The sequence below is a fragment of the Plectropomus leopardus genome, chromosome 3 (assembly GCF_026936395.1).
Source record: "Plectropomus leopardus strain MGB_pleo_1.0 chromosome 3, ASM2693639v1, whole genome shotgun sequence".
Taxonomy (NCBI): domain Eukaryota; kingdom Metazoa; phylum Chordata; class Actinopteri; order Perciformes; family Serranidae; genus Plectropomus; species Plectropomus leopardus.
Window position 1 is genome coordinate 41,118,717 of NC_142178.1, and position 13,784 is coordinate 41,132,500.

Below are 13,784 nucleotides of genomic sequence, written 5' to 3' on the forward strand. Positions count from 1 at the left end.
GCAAAAAGCAGAGACGCAACTCTGAGGTCCCCAAACTGGACCCCTTCCTTCCCCAGGCTGTGCCTTGAGATCCTGTCCATGAAAATCACAAACAGGATCAGAGACAAGGGACAAACCTCGCTGAGACAGACACCCACTGGGAACGTGTTTGACTTCACGTTGAGTATGCGGACACAGCTCTCACTTTGGTTATACGGGGACTGGATGGCACGCAGCAGTGACCCCGGCACCCGTCCTCCCGCAGGACTCCCGCAGAACCCCCACAGGACTCCCAGAGGGACACGGTCGTAGGCCTTCTCCAAGTCCACAAAACACATGTAGACCGGACGAGCAAACTCCCATGCCCTCCAGCACCGCACCCGACCTCCACGCAACACCGAACAGGCGTCAGCCAAAACGGCGTCCAGAGCCCTCAGCATTTCAGGGCGAATCTCCACAGCTGGCGCCTTGCCACCAAGAAAAATAAAAAGGCCTAAATTTCGATTGAAAATGACCAAAATTTCAAAGACAAAAAACCCCCAAAAACATATGGCATGTTTTCTTTAAAAAATCATCAGTGAAATAAATATAAAATTCAGACATTTAAAGTTTTATGCCTCTCCTCTGAAAAAAATAAGACCATCCACAGAGCTTAATAAATAATTTGACACATCTCCCCCTTTTTGCAGCCCCCCCTCATAAAACAATAGTTTTTTTTTCTGTTTTCAATGTTATAAAGTCAATGACATTGTTTATTTATTCTATACCAACTTGTGTATTTGAGTTTTATTAGTGGTACGCAGTAGTGGTGTGTACAGAGGTCCAGGCTGAGCCCCAAATGTCCTGAAGGATAATGATATTTCTCTGTGTTGGAAATTCAGGATCCAGTTTATTAAGAAGAGGGTTTTTAGATAGAATAAGTTCGTTTTGCTGTTTTCGTGCGTAAAAACAAAAATAAATATGGTTCAGGAAAAAAAATTCTAAAAATTGTTTATAAAAATTTGTTTGATACATCTGCTTCCAAACCACAGACTGTAAATAAAAACCTAAATTTATATTCAGCCTTTGTTCCAAACCACAGAGGTTCAGTTCCTGGAAACACTACACCTCCCATCATGCACCGCTCAGTGCAGAGTGACGCGTTGAGTGATTCATGAAGCGGCTGCGCTCGCGCGGACCTCTGCCGCTGCGCTAAAACCGCACCTAACCCACCGCTCTGATAACGCGGGAAGCTCGCGGGAGTAGGCGCGAAGGAGACCGGAATCGCGAGGCAGAGGGTTTCAAAATAAAATGCATTTAAAAACATCAACTCAAAATCAGATAAACTGACTCAAAATACACGCATGAATCATTTAAAAATATATAATACTAAAAAATACAAGAACAAATTAAAAATCTGTCAATAATTATTTGACTAATAATTGAAATGCATCTGCGAATATATGTTTGACATTAATTGTTTTCAAACATTTCTTATTTGTGAATCTTGATTTTTTTTTTTTTTTTTTTTTTGCGGATTTGCATCTTATGCACACTGAGTAGGCTTTTTTTTATTTGTGAAAGATACATAGAATGAAATATCGCTGCCAGTGGGTATTTTGTTTTGAAAATCGTAGCAGGAAGTGCCGGTGTTAATTCTGTCCGTTTTGCCGCTGTCGGTGATCCGGGGATTCCCGTTAATATTTCGACCTTTTCCATCAGATTTGGGTGATTTTCCGGTGTGTCGGTGAGCCGGGAGCCGCTGCGGGTCTCCGCCGGGTCACAGCGTCCCTCCGCCGGCCTGCAGGAGCAGCAGCGGTCGGTGCGGACGGAGCTCCGCCGGATGCGGACCGACGGTGATAAATCGGCGCCGTAATCTCCGGATTTTAACGGGAAACAGCGAACAGACGGCGGCGGGAGTCAGCGGGGGGGATTTACCGCCGTGTCCGCCCTCAGACGCTCCGTTTGTGGATCCAGTTAAACTGAAGGGCCGGTGGTTCCACCGGAGCCTCCGGAGAGAGGAGCGGAGATTACGCCGCGGAGCCCCGGTACCGATCCAGGCTCCGCCGTGACCTTCTGAGCAGAACACCGGGACCCTCCTCCGGTGGTCCTAACGATAACCTTCAGAGAACATCCCGGGAACGTTCCGGTTCGGGTCGTTAGTTCCAAAAACTGAGTTCAGCTCTCATTTAAAGAACCTCAGAGGAACCTCAGAGGAACCTCAGAGGAACCCTGGAGATCAGCTCATAAAGAACATATTTTATTAATATTAACAAAACTGTGCAGAAACAACCAGAACATCCGCAGAACCCATTTATTTATTCATTATTATTTGCTTATGAAGTTGCTTAGTTTTATTATTTATTTATTTATTTAATTTATCTTATTGTCTTCATTTGTATCCCTTCAAAAAAATTAGCATTTTAAAATTTTAGGAAATTTTCCAAAAATGTTACTTATAAACCAAACAACAACAATCTCATAACCTTAAAAAAAAAACAACATTATCAGCCCTTTTTTTAAACTGGGGTGATAATTTGTGGTTATAAAAACAAATTTGATTTTTGTTGTAGTTTTTAGGAATTGACATTACAGACCGTTCAGGTTTTTTCCCTGTAAACGCTGCCAGCTGAGTTCTGCTCACATTTAAAGAACCTCATCCTTTGGAACCCTCATAAAAAGTTATTCTTCAATTTATAAAAACACATTTAAAATAGAGATTTCATAACATCTGCAGAACCCAATTATTAAATTAATCTATTTATTTGGTTAATGTTTTAATTTGTGTTATTTTAAAATTTTAGGAAAGTGTAAAAAAAAAAATATATATATATATATATATATTTATTTTATTTTAAAACCAAACTGTTGCCTCATAACCTTAATATTTCTAGAATATTTCAGTAGCCTACATTATTTTTATAGGATGATAAAAATGTGGTAATTAAAGAAAAATGTAGTAGATGTAATTTGTGGTATTTTTTTTTTCAAAACCAAACATACTCATTACCTTACAACAATACAAACTTTCAGTTTTCAGTTCAGTTTCATTAATAAAGAACCGAATCACAAATTACAGTTTGAGGGTGTCTGTACGTTTCTGCAACCTCAATAATTTTTATTTTGATTTAATGTGATGGCAATTTTTGATAGTTTAAAATTTTAGGAAATTGTACAAAAATCTTAATTTATAACCAAACGGCGACAGTCTCATAAATTTATTAAAATATTCAATCTTTAGTTTAATTTTATTTATAGCCAAAAAAAAAAAAAATCACAATTTGCCTCTGAGGGCTTCCGTACATTTCTACAATTCTATGTTTTATTGGGACACAAATTAGTTTGTTGTTGCAACGTGTTGAACATTTTAGGAAATTGTACAAAAACGTTATTTTAAAACCGAACTGTGGCATTCTCATAACCGTATAAAATATTCCATTTTTGAATGATCAAATCAGTTATATTTATGAATTTGCCTCAGACGGCTCCCGAGAACGTTTTTTGTTTGGATCTTGTTAATTTGTTGCAGTTTTTCGATGTTGTCGTAGTTGAAATTTTAGGAAATTGTACAAAAATGTCCCTTTGAAACCAAACAAAACTCTTCTGAGAACGTTTTTGTACCCACATGATTTTTCACAGCTTCCTGTTTGGAGGCTCACAGATTTTCGTGAACGTTTGGGGCGTGAGACCTCAGATTTGTGTCCTCTGAGACGAGCGTCCTGCAGCGTTAAAGGGACAGTCGGCGCTGCAGGAAGAGGGCGGATCCGTTGAGACTTTTTTATTTTAACTTAAAAACGTGACAGGAAGTGAGAATCTGCTGGAATCATGGGAAGTCTAGTTGAATGTTGGACTACAGTGGTGGACTCCAGCTCCCAGCAGCCCTAGGACCAGCGGCGGACTGCGTGTTTTTGTTTGGGTTTCGACATGTCGGATAAGACGGCGCCGCGCTGCCAGCTGAGGCTGGAGTGGATCCACGGCTACCGAGGTCACCAGTGCCGCAACAACCTGTACTACACGGCGGGAAAAGAGGTGGTGTACTTCGTGGCCGGCGTGGGCGTGGTCTACAACACCCGAGAGCACACCCAGAAGTTCTACCTGGGACACAACGATGACATCATCAGGTGAGGGGGGCGGGGCTTTACGGGAGACTCAGCGAGTATCTTTGTGGCGACATCTCGCCGTCACGCCGTTCATTTTTAAAATCGCCCTCAGTGTCGCCAGATTTGTACGATAATTCTGTTTGTTGGATAATTAGCGTACCGCAGTTGTTTCCATGGAAACCACGGAGCCGCTGAGGCGTGCTGACGGTCCCGACAGATGTTCCAGATGTTGCTGCAGGCTGAGCTGCAGGTTGCCGTGTGACCCGCTTCACTCCGACAGCCGGACCGCCGCTGACAGAGCTACTCCGTGCACACGTCCGAAATATTACGATAATCTTTAAAAACAACAAACACTTTATTGTTTTTGTTTTTAATAATAACAGTAAAAAAAAAAATGTCCTCCTCTAACGTCCTCCTCTAACGTCCTCCTCGCCGCCGGCTGTGGACACGCAGACAGGAAGTGGGGGTTGGACTTTGAGCCGCTCGGCCTGATGGGAGCTGACAACTGCTGAGTCCGTCCCATCGTCCTCCGCTCTGTTCTGACACGTCTCTGACCACTGTCCACTGTCCCCGTCTGTCCTTGTGTCAAAGGAGATGTCCTGAGTGACAGGACAGATACAGGGAAAGGAACAGACACAGAGACAAAGACACAGAGACAAGGACAAAGGGACAGGGACACGGTCAGGGAAACAGAGATAAAGACAAGACAAGATAAGACAAGAAACAGGGACAGAAACTGAGACAAGGACACAGAGACACAGAAACAGGGACACAGACAAGGACACAGAAACAGGGACACACAGATAAGGACACAAAGACAGGGACACAAAGACAGGGACACAAAGACAGGGACACAAAGACAAGGACACAAAGACAAGGACACAAAGACAGGGACACAGACAGGGACACAAAGACAAGGACGCAGAAACAGGAACACAGAGACAGGGACACAGAGACAAGGACATAGAGAAAGTGACACAGGTTCAATGTAAATGTCCTCCTGATGTCCCCGTCAGCTGTACATCAGCAGTGTATGTCCCTGCTGTCTCCTCTGTCTGTGTGGAGACATTTAAACACATCATCAGCCAATCACGTCCATCCTCGTCCGTCCCTGTGAGGACACTCTGAGGGTGACTGCAATTTGGACACGGGAAGTGAAGGACATGATGAGCCGAGCAGTGGACTGTCTGCATGCCGCTGTGGGACGATGTCAGCGGAGACGCGTGTTTAACCAATGAAATGCTTTGTTTGGAATGATGTCATACCTCCAAGGTCACCGGCTGACCGACTTCTCATCTGTCTCTCTCTCTCCCTCTCTCTGTCCGTCTCCATCTGTCTCCGTCTCTCTCCCTGTCTTTCTCTCCATTTCCCTGTGTCTGTCTCTGTCTCTGTCTCCGTCCATGTCCCTCAGTCTGGCAATCCATCCAGATAAGATTCAGGTGGCGACGGGTCAGGTGGGTAAGGACCCGTTCATCTGTATCTGGGACACGTACGCCATGCAGACCGTGTCCATCCTGAGGGACGTCCACACACACGGAGTGGCCTGTTTGGCTTTCGACTCTGACGGACAGGTCAGACCACGCCCCCTCGCCATGATGTCACTGTGACAGGGGACATCATCAGTCATTATTTTTTCAGAGTTTAAAACTCCAAAGCTTTGTTTTTGTTTTCAATATGAGATGTTTATTATTATTATTATTATTATTATTATTATTATTATTATTATTATTATTATTATTATTATTATTATTATTATTATTATTATTATTATTATTATTATTAGTTTTTCATAACAACTTTCTAATTTTACACGACAATAAATTTAATAAAGGCAACAAGCAATTTGGCACGAAATTTAGAAAATTATTCCCTAAAAGTTAGGGAATAAACTAATGTTATCATAATGACATATTTTATATTATGTTATAAAATTATTATAAATTTAAAGCATAGGTCATTTAATATATATATATATATATATGTATATGTATATGTATATGTATATATGTATGTATATATATATATATATATATATATATATATATAATTTATTTATTTATTTATTTTAATTTTCAGGTAATTTTCTTGTAGGGTTGCAGGGTTCAGAGGGATAAACCTTTAAATCTTGAGCAGATTGGCTGGATTTCTGTCAAAAACATGGAAAGAAGGCAATGAGCAAAGAAATGACCCAAAGTTGAGAATAATTGTAAAAAAAAAAGAAAAAAAAGGAAATTACCTGAAAATATTTTTTTAAGGAAAAGAAAGGTGCTTAAAAAATTAGAACAAATCTGTTCAATAAATTCATAGATGATAATTAGATTTTTTTTCCCTCTAGCTTTATATCTCAGTAACGTTCTTATTTTACACACTTACCTTTCTTTTTTTCCAGGTAGATTTCTTGTATTTCAGATTTCTGTATTTTCTAATTTATTGCTAATTTTTGGGTCATTTCTTCTTTGGTTGCTCATTGCCTTCTACCTATGTTTTTTTTACAAACATTTCTGCACACATGAACTCTGTTTGTCTGGAACGTGTGAGGACCCGGGACGCCGCCCTGAGGAGCTCCGCAACCAAAAACCGACCCGTCAGTCGCTCAGTGACTAACGTGGTCCGAGTGTTTATGTTGAATCTGTCGTTTCTCTTGCGTCTGTCTCTCGTCTGTGTGTCGGCAGCGGCTGGTGTCGGTCGGTCTGGACGCCAAGAACACGCTGTGTGTTTGGGACTGGAGGAGAGGTCGAGTCCTCGCCACGGCGACTGGACACTCGGACAGAGTATGGTTCTTCATTCACTGACTGACGTTAAGTCTTAACTTGTTTGCACCTGTTTCTTGTGAGGCAACTGGGAGGTCTTGTAGGACATTTTTATGATTTTAGGACATTTATAGGATTTAAGAACATTTCTAGAATTTCGGGATGTTTTTAGGATTTTAGAATTTTTTTTCTGGGATTTTAGGATTTATCTAGAATTTTAGGAAATTTCTGGGATTTTTGGACCTTTCTAGGATTTTAAGACATTTTGTAGCATTTTAGGACATTTCTAAGATGTAAGGACATTTCTCGGATTTTGGGACATGTCATCATTTTGCTCCGGGAGCTCTGATTTTGAAGCTGTTTAAGTGGACGTGGTTTGTCTCGTGCAGATCTTTGACGTGGCGTGGGATCCGTTTCAGTCGAGCCGTCTGGTCAGCTGTGGAGTCAAACACATCAAGGTGAGACTCAGTTTCGTGTTTCGCTGCTGTTTGGTCGGGGACCTGGTCCTCGGATCACACATGTTCATGACGTAATAACGGTCTCTGGTCCGACTGTGTCCTCAGTTCTGGACCCTATGTGGGAACGCTTTGACGCCGAAGCGGGGGATCTTTGGGAAGACAGGCGACCTGCAGACCATCCTGTGTGTCTCTGCGGCCAAAGACGAGCTGACATACTCTGGCGCTCTGAACGGAGACATTTACGTGTGGAGAGGAATCACGCTCATCAGGACCGTGCAGGCCGCTCACGGGGTAAAAACGTGTTCAAAAACATAGAGCGCACGTCAGATTAGTTTAGGACAGCAGGGGCTGATGGGAGGTGTTTTTTTCTGTGGTTCAGGCGGGGATCTTCAGCATGCACGCCTGCGAGGAGGGCTTCGCCACGGGAGGACGAGACGGCTGCATCAGGCTGTGGGATGTCGACTTCAAACCCATCACCAAGATCGACCTGAGGGAGGCCGAGCAGGGATACAAAGGTCCGAACGACAAACAGAGGTCCCTGAACACCCTCCACCACCCATCCGGGTCCCTGAACACCCCCCACCATCCATCCGGGTCCCTGAACACCCCCCACCATCCATCCAGGTCCCTGAACACCCTCCACCACCCATCCGGGTCCCTGAACACCCCCCACCATCCATCCAGGTCCCTGAACACCCCCACCATCCATCCGGGTCCCTGAACACCCCCCACCAGCCATCCGGGTCCCTGAACACCCCCCACCAGCCATCCGGGTCCCTGAACACCCCCCACCATCCATCCGGGTCCCTGAACACCCCCAACACCCATCCGGGTCCCTGAACACCCCCCCAACACCCATCCGGGTCTCTGAACACCCCCCACCCAATTTCTTTAAATTTGACACAGACATTCACACGGACTCAATGATGAGCTGATTAGACTCTGATGGTCATAGGTCAAAGGTCAAGATCCCTTTGATATCTTCTGCCTCATTTTTGTTAATCCACTAACTCAAAAACATCTTGAGGGAATCTTTTCAAATTTGGCACAAACATTCGTTTTGATGGTCAAAGGTCAAGGTCATGGTGACCTCATAAAACATGTTTTTGGCCATTCAAAATATGAAAATATCCTGAAATATGGTGCAGTGAGGCCAAACAAAAAGAAAACAAAAGCTGCTCGTAAACCTCAGCAGAGACGGCGCTGTCGGAACAAAGCTCAGCTGACGGTGGAAAAAGCATCAAATGTCCTCTGAACGCATCAACGTCCTCTTAAGACACTGACGTCCTCTGAAGACACCGACGTCCTCTGAAGACACCGATGTCCTCTGCGTGCTCCCCGACACTCAGAGGAATAAAAACAAACATAGAGAGTGGGGTAACTGTTTGAGCTAGGTGTGCTTCCTGTTTCAGGGCTGTCGATCCGCAGCGTGTGCTGGAAGGCAGACCGGATCCTGGCGGGGACGCAGGACAGCGAGATCTTCGAGGTCATGGTCCGAGACCGGGACAAACCGGTTCTGCTGATGCAGGGTCACAGCGAGGGCGAGCTATGGGCGCTGGACCTTCACCCCAAACAGCCGGTCGCCGTCACCGGGAGCGACGACCGCTCCGTCAGGTCAGGAAGTACTCAGACCCTCGGCTGCCAAAGTCTCCAACTCAGTTTTTTAAAAATACACTAAAACAAAAAAATGAAAATTACTTGATTTTGAACATTAACTGCCAAAGTGTTCAATTCTGTCTGTGTCTCTTACCTGCCTCCCACCTGTCCCCTGTCTGTCTCTGTCCCTGTCTCGGTCCCTGTCCCCCGTCTGTCCCTCAGGCTGTGGAGTCTCCCTGACCACACCCTGCTGGCTCGCTGTAACATGGAGGAGTCTGTCCGCAGCGTCTCCTTCAACAACGACGGCTCTCAGCTCGCTCTGGGGATGAAGGACGGCTCCTTCACCGTGCTGCGCGTCAGGTGACCTCACTTCCTGTTTTTACTGTGTAGTGGCGTGTGAGGGACTCTGGGTAACGGGCGTCTCTCCTCAGGGACATGACGGAGGTGGTGCACATCAAGGACAGGAAGGAGGTGATCCACGAGCTCAAGTTCTCCCCGGACGGCTCCTTCCTGGCGGTCGGCTCCAACGACGGGCTGGTGGACGTCTACGCCGTCGCTCAGCGCTTCAAGAAGGTCGGCGAGTGCAGCCGCTCCGCCTCCTTCATCACACACCTGGACTGGTCTGTGGACAGCCGCTTCCTGCAGACCAACGACGGCGCCGGAGAGCGCCTCTTCTACAGGATGCCAGGTAACAGCTGAGGGGCCCTCACACACACACACACACACACACCTGAGGGGCCCTCACACACACACACACACACACACACACACACACACACCTGAGGGGCCCTCACACAAACACACACACACACACCTGAGGGGCCCTCACACACACACACACACACACACACACACACACCTGAGGGGCCCTCACACACACACACACACACACACACACCTGAGGGGCCCTCACACAAACACACACACACACACCTGAGGGGCCCACACACACACACACACACACACACACCTGAGGGGCCCTCACACACACACACACACACACACACAAACACACACCTGAGGGGCCCTCACACACACACACACACACACACACACACACACACCTGAGGGGCCCTCACACACACACACACACACACACACACACACACACACACCTGAGGGGCCCTCACACACACACACACACACACACAAACACTTGAAGAATTTTGAAAAATAAATCAGAGTTTTTTGGACGATTTAATTTTTTATTTGTTTTCAATTATTTATTATTATTATTATTATTATTATTATTATTATTTACAAATCTGAGCATTTGGGGTGTTTTTTTTCTTTCTGCACTGGACACTTTTACTTTTAATACTTTACGTTTATGTTGCTGAATATACTCACTGACCTTTATATAAGTAACATTTTCAGTGCAGGACTTTCTCCTTGTAACAGAGTATTTTCACAGGGTGGTGTGAGTACTTTTACTTCAGTAAAGGATCGGAATACTTCCTCCACCACTGCTGCTGACAGTATCTTTACAATATTTGGGGTCTTGCTAATCTCCCAGAATCCCCTCACCTCAAGCCCTTGTGCCCTCGTGTCCTCGTGACCTTGTGACCTTGTGACCTTGTGACCTTGTGCCCTGCAGCGGGGAAGCTGGTTCCCAAAGAGGAGGCCAAGGGGATCCACTGGATGACGTGGACAGGCGTCATCGGGCCAGAGGTGAACGCCATCTGGCCCAAATACTCCAATGTCACCAACGTGAACTCGGTGGACGCCAACTACAGCAGCGCCGTGCTGGTGACGGGAGACGACCTCGGCCTCGTCAAACTCTTCAGGTTCCCCTGCCTCAAGAAAGGTCGGTCAGGAGCTGAAAGGGAGTCCCTCTCAGTTTTACAGGTTCTCGCTGTGAGAAACGATGTCACTTTGAGGTTTTTCAATTTGGCAGGAAAGCAGGTTTGGAAGGCATGTTTACTTTGAAAATCACCAAAATTAAAAGAAAATTTTAAAGAGTTAAAAAAAAAAATGTATGAGGAAAAAAAACAAACCAAAAAGTTTTAAACTCAAAAAATTTGAAAGGAACAAAAATGCTCTGAAAGTAAAAAAAAAAACCCAAATTTTAGATTACCAAAAATTTTAAAAGAAACAGTAATTGCCAATTTTTTTTAGAAAACGTTAAAGGAAAAAAAAAAAACTTTGAAGGAAAAAAAAGTTAAGCTTTATGCATTTTTTCTTCTGTTTTGTTTGTTTAGAATTTTTGGGCGTTTTTTAAAGGAAACATGCTTTTCAAACCCAAAGGCAAAAAAAGATGAAAGAAAAAACGTTTCACCAAATGTTCTCTTTAAAAAATGCCCAATTTTTTTTAAAAGAAAAATAAATTGCCATAACTAAAAAAACACGGGATGTTCAGGATGGTCCCACCGGGCTGTCAGATTCTAGACTCAGAGAGGAACCTGGATCCGACTCCCTGGACCAGTATGGCAGTAACTATCAGCCCAGTCCTGATTCTTTGAGTTTTACTGGTCTTTGATGTTAAATTCTGAACTGGTTGGTTATCCCGCCGCCGTAACTCCCTTCAGTCATTTCTGACACGCGGCGTCATGACCTCCTCCGTTTAAACTCCGTCTTCTTCCTCCAACAGGAGCCAAATTTAAGAAGTACATCGGCCATTCGGCCCACGTCACCAACGTCCGCTGGTCCAACGACCTGCAGTGGGTCATCAGCACCGGCGGCGCCGACCACGCCGTCTTCCAGTGGAGGTTCCTGCCCGAAGGCGTCATGAACGGCGTCCTGGAGCCGCTCCTCCAAGGTAATGCCGACGTTCACGGCCGCAGCTTTTTATCAGAAAATAATGACGTCCGGCCATGGACTGACTTGATGAACCCACGAAGCCCTTAAAATCTAAACACCTCAACCTTAACCTCTGTAAACACCGAACTACAATTTGTTATCCCGGAATCACAATTGTTATCCCAGAACAAGATAAGAAAACAACAAGATTGATAAATTTTAATGAAGTATTTCTTATTCCTAAAACACCAGTCTGTGAATAGTATCTATTTGTTATTACATTTATAAAACCTTAGCACCATTTGTTATCCCTATTTCATGTTCAACTTCTTTATCCCTAAACACACACATTAGATCATCACTAGCTCACCATTTGTTATCCTTATTGCATCCATTAAAACCTTCATCAATATATCTTTTATTTTTAAACATCAGATGTGTCTGAAAATCTCTACTTTGCTATTGGTTATCACTAAAGAGCGGGCTGCGGCTTCTCTTTTTGATGATTTTTCAAGTTTATATTTTATTAACCCCTTATTTTCCTGGTCGGTGTGTTCAGAGGGTTACGCCGACTCAAACAGCGGCGAGTCGGACTCGGACGTGTCGGACGTCCCGGAGCTCGACTCGGACATCGAACAGGAAGCTCAGACCAGCTACGAGCGTCAGGTGACCAGAAAACACACCTGTGGCATGCTGTGAATCACCTGTCTGTCTGACTCACCTGTCTGTCTGTCTGTCTCTCCGTCCATCCGTCCGTCTCACCTGTCTCTCTTTCTGTCTGACTCACCTGTCTCTCTGTCTGTCTCACCTGTCTGTCTCTCTCTGCAGGTGTATAAGGAGGACCTGCCTCAGCTGAGGAAGAAGCTGATTGGTTCCCTGAAGCGTCAGAAAGCTCCGGAGGAGGGGCTTCGTCTGCAGTTTGTTCACGGGTAAAAAACCTCAACGAGGGAAAGATTTTTTTTTATTTTGGTACAAACGTCCACCTGGACTCACGGATTAGTTACGATAAGCAACGATTAGACACGTTTTTGTGAAGACATTGTTTCAAGAAGGTCTAAAGGGAGTTTACCTCATTTTGGAAAAAACCTGAGCTTGAACTCAAACTGCAAGGAGGTAATTCTAGTCCTGTATGAGGTGGCCTTTATTTTCGTGGTTTCCTGTCACCTGCGCAGGTATCGGGGCTTCGACTGTCGGAACAACCTGTTCTACAGTCAGACGGGGGAGGTGGTGTACCACGTGGCCGCCGTCATCGTCGTCTACAACCGTCTGCAGCACAGTCAGAGATTCTACCTCGGCCACGACGACGACATCCTCAGCCTCGCCGTCCACCCGCTCAAAGACTACGTGGCCTCCGCGCAGGTACGCCCCGGCCAATCAGACGGCAGCGAGCGTGGTCAGCCTGACTGTGAGTGTTTCTGATTGGCTGTCTGTGTGTTCAGGTGGGCAGAGACCCGGCCGTCCACGTCTGGGACATCCAGACTCTGAAGTGTCTGTCCCTGCTGAAGGGACACCACAGCAGAGGGGTGTGTGCTCTGGAGTTCACAGGTACACTCACTGCACCATTTGGTATCCCTCACCACACTTTTCATCATTTAGTATCCTGCACTGCCTCATCCATGAATCATCGTCCTTGCAGTACCACCTGTAAGCTTTAAACCATCACCTCTAATATTGGATTTTTCAAGTTTGAAAACACCATTTGTTATCCCTAAATCTCCATGTGTAATACCTAATCCGCTTTCTGCAAACAATGAATCACTTTGTAATCCCCGAAGTACTGACTGTAATTTGAAATCTGTCATTTGCAACTTTTATATAACGAATTCTTATCCCCAAATTTGTTTTATCCCTGAATCCCGTCTAGACTGGGAGAGACTGGGAGTGACTTAATCACTATTTGTTATCCCTGAGGTTCCATCACCTGTAAACTCTAATCTAGAAGTTTGAAATTACAACTTGTTATCCCTGAAGCACCATTTGTTATCCCTTCATGTTCAGTGTTCACTGTCAGCTGAATTTATGTGTGTTTGAGGTTTATGACTGCAGCTTCTGCTGTCTGTCTCACTGACTGTCTTTTTGTTTCCTGTCTCTTTGTGTCTTTTTCTCTCTGTCTCTTTGTCTCTCCATCTCCTGACTTATTGTCTCTCTGTCTCTTGTCTCTTTGTGTCTTTTTTACTCTATCT

The 13,784-nt window shown here is 44.8% G+C and overlaps 1 protein-coding gene across 3 annotated transcripts in view; it reads left to right on the forward strand.

Moving 5' to 3' along the window:
- The first annotated feature begins 1,603 nt into the window (after positions 1-1,603).
- The window catches only part of LOC121938751 (echinoderm microtubule-associated protein-like 6), a 43,342-nt gene continuing 31,161 nt past the window's right edge, over positions 1,604-13,784 (forward strand). For all 3 annotated transcript variants that reach the window (XM_088075080.1, XM_088075081.1, XM_088075082.1), the window contains exons 1-15: positions 1,604-4,079; positions 5,470-5,629; positions 6,731-6,829; positions 7,198-7,266; positions 7,372-7,557; positions 7,646-7,781; positions 8,679-8,880; positions 9,085-9,222; positions 9,294-9,550; positions 10,460-10,669; positions 11,453-11,620; positions 12,161-12,267; positions 12,430-12,530; positions 12,774-12,960; positions 13,041-13,146. In XM_088075080.1, the coding sequence (XP_087931206.1) occupies positions 3,883-4,079; positions 5,470-5,629; positions 6,731-6,829; positions 7,198-7,266; positions 7,372-7,557; positions 7,646-7,781; positions 8,679-8,880; positions 9,085-9,222; positions 9,294-9,550; positions 10,460-10,669; positions 11,453-11,620; positions 12,161-12,267; positions 12,430-12,530; positions 12,774-12,960; positions 13,041-13,146 (2,323 nt within the window). In that variant the 5' untranslated portion in view covers positions 1,604-3,882. The remainder of the gene's footprint in view (positions 4,080-5,469; positions 5,630-6,730; positions 6,830-7,197; positions 7,267-7,371; positions 7,558-7,645; positions 7,782-8,678; positions 8,881-9,084; positions 9,223-9,293; positions 9,551-10,459; positions 10,670-11,452; positions 11,621-12,160; positions 12,268-12,429; positions 12,531-12,773; positions 12,961-13,040; positions 13,147-13,784) is intronic.